Below are 12,409 nucleotides of genomic sequence, written 5' to 3'. Positions count from 1 at the left end.
TAAAGTCATTACTTTGTTTCCAAAATCAGAATAAATTAATGAAAGATAATCTTTACCGTAATCTACATGCACTGAAAAGAAAGTTTTATTGCATTAATAAAGACCATAATTTCTGTCACTAGTTTTCCAAAAACCTTCAGTTTGGGTGCTTATCATGTTTCGTTCTATAATTTATACAGATATTAATTATTTTTGCACCACCCTTTATCACTACAAATTGAGTTCTATAATTTCATTTCTGAATCTTAATTTCTCATCAATAGCTACTTTTTTTTTCAAAGACCTCTAAAAACATCTTTAACCGTTTGACCCTGAGTAAATACTTTCACTTCTCTAAACATCGGTTTATTTACTAGTAAAAAGAGATTATGTAGTTTCTAAGAATCCAAACTCTAAAATTGTAATTTCTCTTTCTATTTAAGGGTTATAAGTACAAAGCATCAAATCTGATCATCTATAGTTGAGGCAAAGCCAATCAGATATAAGACCCCCTCTTCCATTACTAATAAGAAGAAGTACCGAGCTTTAGAAAACAAGTCTGGGAAGAATCATTTAAGAGCAACTTAATAATTATAAAGAACAAGACACTTTACAAGAGAGCATATATACACTAGAAAAGAAAGCCCCTTTCCTTCTCTTCCTCCCCAGTTTATGCTTACGTGTGTGTGTGTGTGTGTGTGTGTGTGTGTGTTGTACAGGTACATATAAACTACATGGAACCTCAGAAAAGCTAGAAGTCATTTCTAGTTTGGGTCCAGCACAAACATCAGGAAAAAAATCAGAGGCCAAAGCCCTGATGCCAGCTGGAGGCAGTGTCCTCCCCAGGAGACGGTTCCAACCCCTGAAGGTGTTTGCACTCGTCACAGCTTAGGGAATGCCTACCGCATCCGGCAGGCAGAGCCCTGGCCTCGTGCTAAACATCTCACAGAGCACATGCGAGTCCCCTCCTCCCAAGCAAAAAACATTATCTATCCCAAAATATAAGTATTGAGGGTGAGAAACCCCAGGCTAACCTTACCTGGACCTTTGACACTGTTACACAAGTTGATGGTCAGGTCATCCACGATCCTGGAGAGCGAATCAAAATCTGCCACATTGTATGCGTGGATGTCGTCCGGATCTGTCGCAATCATCTTTAGTTCGACCTCATCAGCATTTTTAATACCTTGGAAAAAATAGGTAAATATAGAATCAGAACACTTCTCAAAAAAACATTAATGGAATGAAGCAACTATTTTATGGACTAACCCTTATATATCCTACATAAACTAGAGCATAGATACATGATTCTCCTCAATAATAAAGTTATTATCTAGAGTTATACAGTAGAAACAAACAAGAAATAATATAAACTGAAGGTTGTTTGGAATTAGCTTCTTCTAAATGCTTTTAGCACCAATTCCCACCAAAGTGTGTCTCCTGAGTGTTTCTATCTGGAAAGCAAAATAATGGACAGCAAAAATAAACATGGTGCTGTGCAAAACCAAAGTGGAATTTCCCTGAATACTATTAATAGTACACTTGTCTTCTTGATCCATTACTTTCTCCCAAGAAGCTTTATAGTTTTGTCTCATTTACAAGGAGAGAAGAAGAAAAGGATTGACTTACTGGCACATCATTTTGATAAATCCTGTGACAGGGAAAATGTGTGTGTGCATTTGTTTCATGCTTCAGAAACTATTTCAGCTACAAAAGCACGCTCGGCCTCCACAGCCCTCGGGGCACCGCGAGCCTTTTGAGCGCTCACCAATAGCAAACAGCTCCACACCCTCGTCCTTGAGCTTCTTTGAAGGTGCCTCTACATCATCTTGTGATTTTCCGTCGGTGATGAGAACGCCGATTTTTCGAGCTCGAGGCCTCATGCCAGCTTGGGCCTTGAAGTTCTGTTGGCGAATGAAATTCAAAGCCATGCCTAGTGGGGTTTTTAAAAGAGAATCAGTCGTAGCGCCCTTCAGCCACCAGCTTGGACCAGAAGCCAGAGCTGAAAGTGCCCCAGCCCATCCTGACTTGCCTGTGAGCGTGTTGCCACCCTTGTAGGGCAGGTTCGCCACCGCTTGCAGCAAGCTCTTCTTGTCTTGGTGAGCATCTAACTGCCACTCTGTCCGGGGGTCCCCACTGTACTGGGCCAAGGCTGAAAGGACACGGCCGGCATCAGCATATGTACAGAAGTACAGGGAGAATGTCTGAATGTGCCCGAGATCGTCAGACCTACCGATCTGTACTCTTTTGGGGCCGATCTCAAAGACTTCCACAATACGAGAGATGAAACTCCTCACGGTTTTAAAATTTGTCCGGCCGATGCTCCACGATCCGTCGACCAGCAATACCACGTCCGCCTCAGCTCTGGTGAGACACTCCATGCCTGACACAGCGATTGGGAGACAGGACAGAGTGAGGGGCAAGTCCTCAGCGAGGTCACTTCCCAGCCGTGCCCCTGCCACCCTCTGGCTGCTCAACACTGCCTGACTATTTCCACTCAGTAGGCTCAGCTCAGTGACTGGCAATTCGAGACCCTGAAGACAGGTCTGTTGGATTCACTAAGCTGAAATAGCAGTCCTAGAAAGTATCGATTCTTCCCATAAGTATTTCACTGGCAAATCTTTCCTTCGCATATGACTATACTTCCTGGCCATAGCTGTGGACCCTGGAGACTTAAATTAAACCATCATTGTAAATTTGAATGGGCTCACAGACCCAAGAGCTGAAACAAAGGGAGAATGCACAGTTGTCTGTTAACTACATTAATAATTTTAATAAAATTTTACAGTGATCTAAAGATAGATATTGCAATTTTCTTTAATGTTTAATGGTCATTAGAAGACGAATATGAGATGAATGACAAACTGTGTAACCTAGATGTTTTAGTGAGCCAAAAATATCTTTTAAAATAATTAAGCTCCTGGGTAATGATAACACATATTATGACAGATTACACACATGACTTAAGTGAGACCTTCTTAAATTAAAGATATATACATTGTTTCAGAATCCAGTAACTACTAGTTAGTTGACATTTACTTATTTATCATCTACTACGTAAAACGATCAGGTAAATACAGATGGTGAAGTGTGCACATTGAAAAAATCGAGAGAAGGAAGGCAGTTTAGAAAAAGTTTGCAAACAAAAACACAAATTGAGAGCTGTACAGGCAACAAGCACAAACATGAATATCAAAGCTAGGGAGCTTTGGGCAGAGAGCAATCCCAATATCCTCAGTGCACAAGCTACAAAATAAAAATATGAGTCAGTTAATATCGTCATAGGAGAAACAACAGAACATTAATGCAAAATAGCAAAAATAGACACTTTCATTTGTTTTACCCACATCCTTATTTTCAAATGCTCTCTCTTCCAGGAGCTTATGTTACCAGCTATGAATTTTCCAACTTCTTGCCATGTTAACATCTGATCTTTACGTTACAGAAAAAAAACAAAAACTCACTGAGAAAAATTAAGTGCTGCTCATTAGGCTAAAGGCATCATTTACATATCGTACACGTCAGGGCTGAGGGCTTCCAAATGCCACTCGGAGAACCTTGGCAAAGCTTCTTCCTGCTCTGCCCAGAGCTACTCTCTTTGTTCACAAATGATGGGAAATATTTAGAAATAAGTTACACCCCCCACTTCTACCTTCATGTGATCATGGCAGGAGCAGAAAAATCTAAAGGGCTGATGTTACCATTTTCTTTCCCAAGCAGTGGTTCCCCACCTATTTATGTAACCCGACTCTGCTTGCTCCACCCAAACAAACCATCTCTGCAGTTACACTAACAAAATAAAACTACATTGTAGTCATTAAAAAGGGAGAAAATGTACATTATCTACCACTGTAAGAACTCATCTTTAAATAATACAGTGCCATGCAACTCATGCAATGCCGTGAAGAAAAGCCTTAAAAAAATACTGTCAAAAGTATGCTTAGCTGGGTGTTTGAAGAAATTGTTTTAAGTATATAAATTACTTAAATACACAGTAGTGTAAAATTTTTATAGTCACATCTCATTGTGTGATTAACCTAATGATTCACACCTGAAATAGTTTCATAGTATGTGGTTTCCCAAGGGGACTGTAACCCAATTTCTTACCAGAGGATAAAAGGGGTGTGACAGTCGTGTCTGAGAGGGTTGTCATTTCTTGTCCAACAAGTGGGGAACTTTCTCCTCCATCAAACATTCCAAAGACATTGACTTTATACGTGGTGCCTGCCCTGCAATGTTAACATAGGTCGTCTATAGGTACAATCCGCTCAAGCGGTAGCATGTTTTGCTTTGTTACAGATACTCATCTTGATTTGCAAACTTTCACAGAGGAACTTACAAGGCACAACACGACAAGAAAAGAAAAATAACTTCCACCACACTCTAGTTGGAGCGTACAGAGTGAGGCATCAGGGGAACTAATGAACAAGCCAGGCTTCCGAGCACCAGCCCCCGCCTCGTCTTCCTGCAGACGCCGCATCCCCACCGCGCACCGAGCAGGCCTCGCAGGACCAGCCGCCCTCGTCCCACTGCCTCTCAGTGGTGGGCTCTCGGAAAATAATCTGAATGTGTACCTCGAGAGGCCACATAAAGGACCGAGCATGATGCGTGGCTCCCAGAAGGCTCGATAAACGTCACCCCCCTACTCTGATAAAATTAATTATTGTGAGCATTTATATAGATATTAACATTGTTGAGTGGATGGTTGAAACAGACTTTTCGGAAGGCGACACACGGCGGTGCGTCCTTTACTGCCGTGAATGCAGGGCCCCACTCAAGCCCAGGCCCCCTCGCTCTCCGCTGCACAGCCCAGAGTGAGACCCGGGAGAGGACTGGCACCCCCTCCGCCTCGCAGTGTCGGTCACCTGGAAGACTCAGGAACCCCCACATTTCCACAGGGCTGGCTAGGAAAGGCTGATTTTGGTGAAATCATGTAAGACAGAAGTTACTGTTTTCATAGTAGGGTATTCATGTAAAAAGTGCCATTTCTGATCACTGAACAGCAAAAATCATGAAAACATCAAAAAAATCTGCTCAGGCCTACATTCTGTTGCTAGGCTCAGAATCCTAACCTCAACTTCGGCAGCACCAAGAATAAGAAACCAACTTCTGCTGACTAAACATCCTGTTGGCAAACAGGCGCGTGAGTGGTTATTCGCGCGGGACCTACCGACTCACAGCGCCTCGGCCTGTTGACACAAACCGAGCGCAGCTCACCCCTACCTCAGCTCCTCCAAGACAACGGTGTGGTCATACGGCCCGACCACTAACTCCCCCAGTCTTCTCTCATCTCCCGTGGGGTGGAATGTGACTTTATAACCCTTCACTTCCCCGGGGGCGGCCTCCCAGGTCACTCGGAAGCTCGACATGGTGGAGTCAGATGTTTTGAGGTTTCTGGGTGACTTAAATCGAGAAGCTGTAAAGATACAAAGATTTTAAAATATTATCCACAAGACAAGGCTCTGGGTTTTTTTTTATTAGCTCCTACAATTACCATCAAATTAGAAATATCTGAGTGATAGTGGGAATCATCACAGACCTGATGCTTCAAAATGTACATTTATAAAAACAGTTAAGTCTAATAGCCCAAGATGTAACACCCAATAAAAATCTTGATAAGGGAATGCCACCCAAGTGGAAATGTAAGTAACTCCCACAGGTCAGCATATGAGTCCAGCAGAACATAAATACATAGAATCATTCTACCAGGAACCACACTGGTAAAAATAATATGCAGATTAGGCATCCTATCTAATTATTATAATTTATTACAGAATTACTTCTACACATTTCCAAAGGAAGTAGCTGTCTTAAAGTCTTCCTTTAGGATATTCCACACTCTTCCAAAAAAATTACTGTTTTGTACCTGTTGTTCCTGATCCTTGCCGAAGCTTTCCTTCTCCTGCCTTGTAAATTGGGAGAACTGTGATGTCATATGTGGTCTGGGGTTGAAGTCGCTTTAACACTGTTGAGGTGACCATGGGGGACACTTTTGCAACCATCTGTCTCCCCCCCCTGCGTGGGCGGTGCACCACACGGTAGTTGGCCACTTTCCCAGGGGCTGGCTTCCAGGTAACTCTCATTGTGTTTTCAGTTTCTTCATCCACTTTCAAGACTTTTGAATCTTGGGATACTGTGAAATAGAAAGGAAGATTACAGTATAAAGCACGTTGAAAGAAAATATACATGTCCATTTCCCTTATATGTGAAAAGACACCATCTGTGGTTTCTTAAATATGTACACAATACTCTTGCTGAATGTTGTGATCTCTCATAAATGCACAATGGCGTGCGGGCCTGATCTCAGTGAGATCACGGTTAGATGTTTTCTCTTTATCTGGTAATCACTAAGAGAGGAAAGTTCATATTGCATGGATTTCCTATCTGCGTTCTGGAGACTTTAGTAAAGAAAACATCCATTTCCGGAGATAAACTTTAAGAATTTTTATTAGATTTCCATCTGTAAAGAATTCCTGTAGCAATCACGCTGTGGAGGATACTAAAATCCATGAATGCAGGGTCAGAAATACTACTTGGGTCTTTGCAGGAAAAGATATAATCCATAAATGACTAGCCAGAGTGACTAGAGTTACACCATTCTCACTGATGGCTACAAACATGGAAGACTGCACACAAGTGGGAAACTCTAACACATAAAAATGTCCCAAGGGCTATAAGGATAAATTGGTATATATACACTGTTTAAAGGAAGCACTGTATGTAAAAAAGAAGTTTGATAGATAATATTATTTATTAAATTACCTTTTACTAATATTTCACAATTATTAATAACTAGATCAGAAATAGGTCATGAAACATCCAAAAAGAGCCAGCACATCCCTTTTCTTACACACAGAGTTTATAAGCATTTCATTCAATTCAGTAATCTTAGCATCCAAAGGTCATAAGCATTGTCTATATAAAGAGACTAAGCTGGAGGAAACAGTGGAAAGAATATTTATAGAGTCTATGAACACAACATTTTCCAGACAGTGGACATTGACAGCACAGGGCAGGGATCCCTGAGAATGAGAAGCAAATGAAAGCGAACCTTATGATTGCCCAGGCTTATTGTTTGGAGAGTTTCCAGCCTCAATTCAGAGGGAATAACCCAGATGGAGCCTGGAGATCTCCCTTAATTGTGGAGAAGGTTTCACAAGTCTGCAGAGCCCAGGCGTCTAGAACTTGCAGAGTGGCTAGAGAAGATAGTGTTAGAGAGGAAACGCTCCAAAAACCTGCAGAAAGTCCTCCTTGAATCTTCAAGCCAATACTAATGAGTGCATATGTATGAGGAGACTGCTCCCACACCAGGGAAAGAACCATCCAGAAGGAGGAGAGGAAGCAATTCCTGAAGTTCATGCAGGCCAGAATGCTCCCCCCAACCAGAGTAGAAAACCCCCAAGTTCTCATAACAGCACCCAGAGTACTCAGAAAGTTATTGTCCCAGTAATGCACCAAAATAAGCCCTGAAGTTTTCTCTGATCTGCTTCTAACAGAGCCTAGAAGAAAGCTTCAAAAATATCAAGCTGTTTCCAAATAATTTAACTGCATCCCGGAACAAAGTTTAAGGATATTTATAAGAATATAAAAACATGTGTAAGAATACAAAAAAAAAACTTTTACAATGTCTGGCATTTAATAAAAATTTCCAGGCATGTGAAGAAAGAAACAATGTGACCTAGGAATGGACTACATGATTCTGTCTCCCCCAAACTCACCTGTTAAAGCCCTCACCTCCAGTGAGATAGTATTTGGAGATGTGACTTTTGGGGTAGTAATTGGGGTGAAATAAGGTCAATGGGCAGGGCCCTAATCTGATGGGACTGGGATCCTTTTAAGAGGGGAGCTCCCTCTCTCCCCACACACACAGGTGGAGGAAAGGCCACATGCAGACCGAGCAAGAAGCGGCCATCTGCAAGCCAGGAAGAGCGCCCTCTCTGGAAACCGCATTCTGCCAGAACTTGGTCTTGAACTTCCAGACTCCAGAATCATGGGAAAATAAATTTCTGTTGTTTAAGCCACAAGTTGATGGCATTTTGTTATGATATCTGGAGCTAAGACAACCCATAATAAGAATAATAATCAATCAGTGGAAACACAAACTAGAAAATACTACAGAATTATTTAAAAGGGACACTAAAACAGCTATGATAACCACACTCTATGCAATGATGGTAGGAATAATATTAAGCATGTTAAAGACATAGAACATATAAAAAAGACTCAAATCAAACTCTAGAAACAAAACACAATGTCTAAGATGAAAAAAACACAGGAAGGTATTAACAGCAGATTTGAAATTGCAGGAAAAAGAATCAGTGAAGATCAGATGTTGATGACATGACAGTAGAAACTCTCCAAAATGAAGCACAAGAAAAGAGTTGAAAAACCAAACAGCACACCAGTGAGTTGTGTGATTATTTCAAGCAGACTAATATATGTATAATTGGGGTACCTGAAGAGCATGTGATAAATATTGTAAGAAATACTATAATTTCAACTAAAATATTTGAAAAAATAATGGCCCAAATATTTTCAAATTTTGTAAAATTATAAAGCCACGATCCAAGAAGCTCAATAAACTCTAAGCACAAGAAAAATGAAGAGAACTGTAACAAGGGACATCATAAGCAAACTGCTTAAAATTAGTGATAAAAAGAAAATTTTGAAAGCAACCATATAAACAAAAGAACAATTATGTATATAGGGCAAAGATAAGAATGGCAAAAATAGGTAAAGAAATTCAATATATGGTTATGAATTATGTTTCTGAGAGTTGCAAAAGTATAATTTCAACTGAATAAATTGGTGGCAATTTTTTACGTTAGGGTTTAAAGAAACCAAGAGAATTCTTAGCCAAGTCCATTAATCTCTGGAAATATTAAATTAATTCAGATCAGTTGCCTTTTACTATTATCCAGGTAAGAAAGCTATTAAAAGAAAACATACACATTTTTTTTTCCAAACAAAAAAATGTAAAGACCATATGTGGGGCTTGTGAAAATAGTATGGGAAATAACACTATATAGAAAAAGATCTATCTGGGTTATGGTTAAGAACAGTATATAAAAGAACAATAACAATAATAATAATTATTATTATTACCAAATGTCACATATATTGAATAAGTTGATGTCTCTAACACTTCTTTAGAAAGGGTTGTGCTAAAGTGTTTACTGACCTTTTGCTTCTCTCTTAAGTGTTTATTCTCTGGAACAAAACATTTCTCTCTTATACAAAATTCTCAGACCAATTTTCCACACCTTTAAATCAATCAATTAGTCAAGAAATACTGAGAAGTTCTAAGATGCTCAGCTTCTTAGAGATGAAAAGTTTATTTAGGATTTCTGCTAACATACTTGCTTTTGACTGAAAAATGTCCGTTTTGGAGATTTTCAATGCCAAGTAAATATCTGAAGGCTGTCTTTGGAAGAAGACATGGTGGAGGAGAATTGTTGAAAAGTTTCCTTCGAAATATAGATACTTTTATAATTTCTTAGTCACATGAATTGTATCTATACTCGTAGAAATAAATTTAGCTATTTGTGTCAGATCTGGTCTAAATTTATAACATGGCTTCTCTTTAGTAACAAATGAATTTCTGCCAGGTTCTTAAACTAGATGATGTTTCAGACACACTATTCCATTTACTACCGTGGAAACCAATCATGTGAGTATCTGAGAAATATGCCTTTTCATATATTTAAATTTCCTAAAAGAAGTTGGATTATTTTAGTTTTGACACAAATTTAAGCTTAAGACATATCCAACTGAGTTTTCCAGTGATTAAAAAAAAAGATGAATTCTTCAGATGACTCAGACCAAAAAATTTTAATTTAAGGACAACTTGAAATCAGGATGTAGGACTTAACTGAAACTGCTCATGGAACTTCCCTCTCTCCTCCTTTGCCAGAAAAATCACTCAATTCATCCACTTCTTTCTAATAAAAGGAAATGCAAGAATCCCCTGTTCTTTCCCCTTTCCCTAAAATCATCCTCCCAAAACAAAAGGAATCATCTTTTCTCCTAAATTCTTAGAAATGCCCATGTTTAACAAATGACCTTCTAGGAAAGTGAATTAAGAAACATTGACACAACTTTCATCAGCCAGCTGGTAATAAATGATGGTAGGTCATTCAAAATTACAAGAAAGAATATTAGTGAGATTAAGGTAAATCTGACCCACCAGAAAATTGAGTGGACTTTTGATTGAACCTTACCAAACACAGTAGGGATAAAGTAAAGAATCTAGGAGTAGTTCTGGGTATAAAATGATCACAGTGTCAATAGCTACCACCATTTACCATCATCTCTATGACCAGGCACGGTGCTCAGGCTTTGCGCACTGTTCCCTCACTCACGCCCCGGAGAACTCCAAGAGATGGCTTCCCACAGATTAGGAAATGGGCTCAAAGAGAATTAAGTAAATTGCCCAAAGTCAAAGAGCTGTAAAGGTCCCTGAATTTGCTTTGTCTCCATAGTTCCTGATCTTTCACTCGTTGATTTTCTTTCTGGTGATTATTCCAGCAAAAAAGAGACAAATACAGATAGTAGGAAGAGATTCAGTATTTCAAAATTTGATATGATTTCTAGGCATTAATCAAACCTGAATTCAAACTGCATTCTTTAAAGGTCCTAATTTTTCAGTCCTCATTTATCATATAAAGAAAAGCAAGGGCAAGCGGTGAGTCACTTGAGCTGCTAGTCCTTAGGCAGGACCAGCGCACACCCAAGCACGCTGGCCGTGTCACCTACATTCCGTCGTGGCCTCTCCCTGCACGGGCTCTCCTTCTCCACTGCTGTAAGTTGCAAATACCGAGACTCTGTATTTGGTCTCTGGCTGCAGATTTTCTATCACAGTGTGAATTGCATCTCCAGGAAGCCTTTTCTCTCCAGCCTCAATATCGTCATAAAGCGATTTCCATGAGACCCGGTAACCTCGAACCATTCCTGGCGCGGATGTCCAATACGCCCCAATCGATGTGTTGGTGATATCTTTAGTGACCAAATCCTGAGGTGAGCCACGTTCTAGGAGAGACATTAAAGGGGAATCACTGTTTAATGCCTACTGGATACATAAACATTCCTTCACCCTGGTAAACAACCTGACCTGATGAACTCCAACTCGATTTGTCTGAAGTTGCCTGTTTCCTCTTTCTTAGCTGTCTGTCCTGCTCTGTCAGGGGAACAGGTTGATGAAATAAAACTTTGGAATTATATCTGATTCCTGCCTATCACCTATCACCCTGGCACCCACATAGCCAGCCAGACTGTAAGGTCCTACAAGACAAGGAGGACATCCAAATATAAAGGAGTTCATGTCTAAAAAAAATTTCCAAATGAACATAATGCATCTAACTCACAATATTTTATATTTCAGTCCACCTTATGACGTAGCCCATTGTTCATAAAGATCTTTACTTCTTTACCATCATCTTTTCCTCTCTGATCCAACAGAAATAACCTCAGTTTCAATGTATGATCTCAACCATCTTGTATCACTTACAGATCTTAATTCCAACAACGATTTTTTTGGTGGAAAATACTTGTAGTTAACAAAGTAGAAGAGCAAACTTTCAATATAGCTTAACCCTAGTGAAACAAAAAACCACCAATCCTTCTGGAAAACTTAAAAGCGATTAGTCATCAAAATAAAACACACCACTTGTTCTAGCTGACTGAAAATGTCTGCTACTAAATTTTGGCTCTTTGATTCCAAAAAAACAATAAAATTGTACAACCAAAATGGAAAAATGTGGAAACCTCAACTTAATAGGAGGCACAGATGTCTCCCAATAAAACCCTCACTTTCCATAATTTAAATGTAAGATAATTATACAGGTCACTTTTCATTGGCTGTCTGAACCAGGGTTTATGCCACAGGATGACATAAATATGAAACTCTCTGCTTCTACAGCATACATTTGACCAGTAATTGTTGTCTATTCAAACAAATGATACATGATGCTATTACAAGAGTTTTGAAAGCTATTATTTCACTTGAAACAAAGAATAAAAATGAGCATCTTAAAAATACTCATAATTAAACAATGACATAATTAAATAATGAAAAAGAAATCTGGGTGGACAAAAACCTATCATATTTTAGAATATCATAATCTAGAATTAGAGGGAATCAAATTTATAATTTAAATAAAACAAGAGCTGAGCGTCCTACCAGATCCCAAGCCCAAATGGAAAACCTAACTCCATGAGAAATAACTTTAACTGCTGACAGGACATCTAGTCTCCGGGGGGAAATTAGGTGCACAATTCACTGCAATCAAAAACACTTTTTCAAGAACAAACTGTCATTTTTTTTGCCCTCAGTACTTGAGGCTGATTCTCACCTGAAGGTCTTTAACTGTATTTGCTACTTAAATGGCACACATCTTTACAATTTCTCTACTTACAGAAATACAAACAAACT

At 39.3% G+C, this 12,409-nt stretch overlaps 1 protein-coding gene across 5 annotated transcripts in view; it reads right to left on the bottom strand.

The window, feature by feature from the left end:
• The window catches only part of COL12A1 (collagen type XII alpha 1 chain), a 107,567-nt gene that overhangs the window by 62,652 nt on the left and 32,506 nt on the right, over window positions 1-12,409 (bottom strand). For 3 of the 5 annotated variants that reach the window (XM_036916189.2, XM_036916188.2, XM_036916191.2), the window contains exons 14-21: window positions 10,735-11,007; window positions 5,846-6,112; window positions 5,203-5,395; window positions 4,087-4,208; window positions 2,213-2,362; window positions 2,012-2,131; window positions 1,748-1,912; window positions 1,019-1,165 (exon numbers count right to left, since the gene is read on the bottom strand). In XM_036916189.2, coding sequence (XP_036772084.2) covers window positions 1,019-1,165; window positions 1,748-1,912; window positions 2,012-2,131; window positions 2,213-2,362; window positions 4,087-4,208; window positions 5,203-5,395; window positions 5,846-6,112; window positions 10,735-11,007 — 1,437 coding nt within the window. The remainder of the gene's footprint in view (window positions 1-1,018; window positions 1,166-1,747; window positions 1,913-2,011; window positions 2,132-2,212; window positions 2,363-4,086; window positions 4,209-5,202; window positions 5,396-5,845; window positions 6,113-10,734; window positions 11,008-12,409) is intronic. The other 2 variants (XM_057494160.1, XM_036916193.2) reach the window with 1 other exon arrangement.

The sequence above is a fragment of the Manis pentadactyla genome, chromosome 16, assembly GCF_030020395.1.
Source record: "Manis pentadactyla isolate mManPen7 chromosome 16, mManPen7.hap1, whole genome shotgun sequence".
Classification (NCBI taxonomy): Eukaryota; Metazoa; Chordata; class Mammalia; order Pholidota; family Manidae; genus Manis; species Manis pentadactyla.
Note: the sequence above shows the minus strand (reverse complement) of the source record. Positions and strands in the feature narration are given on the sequence as shown.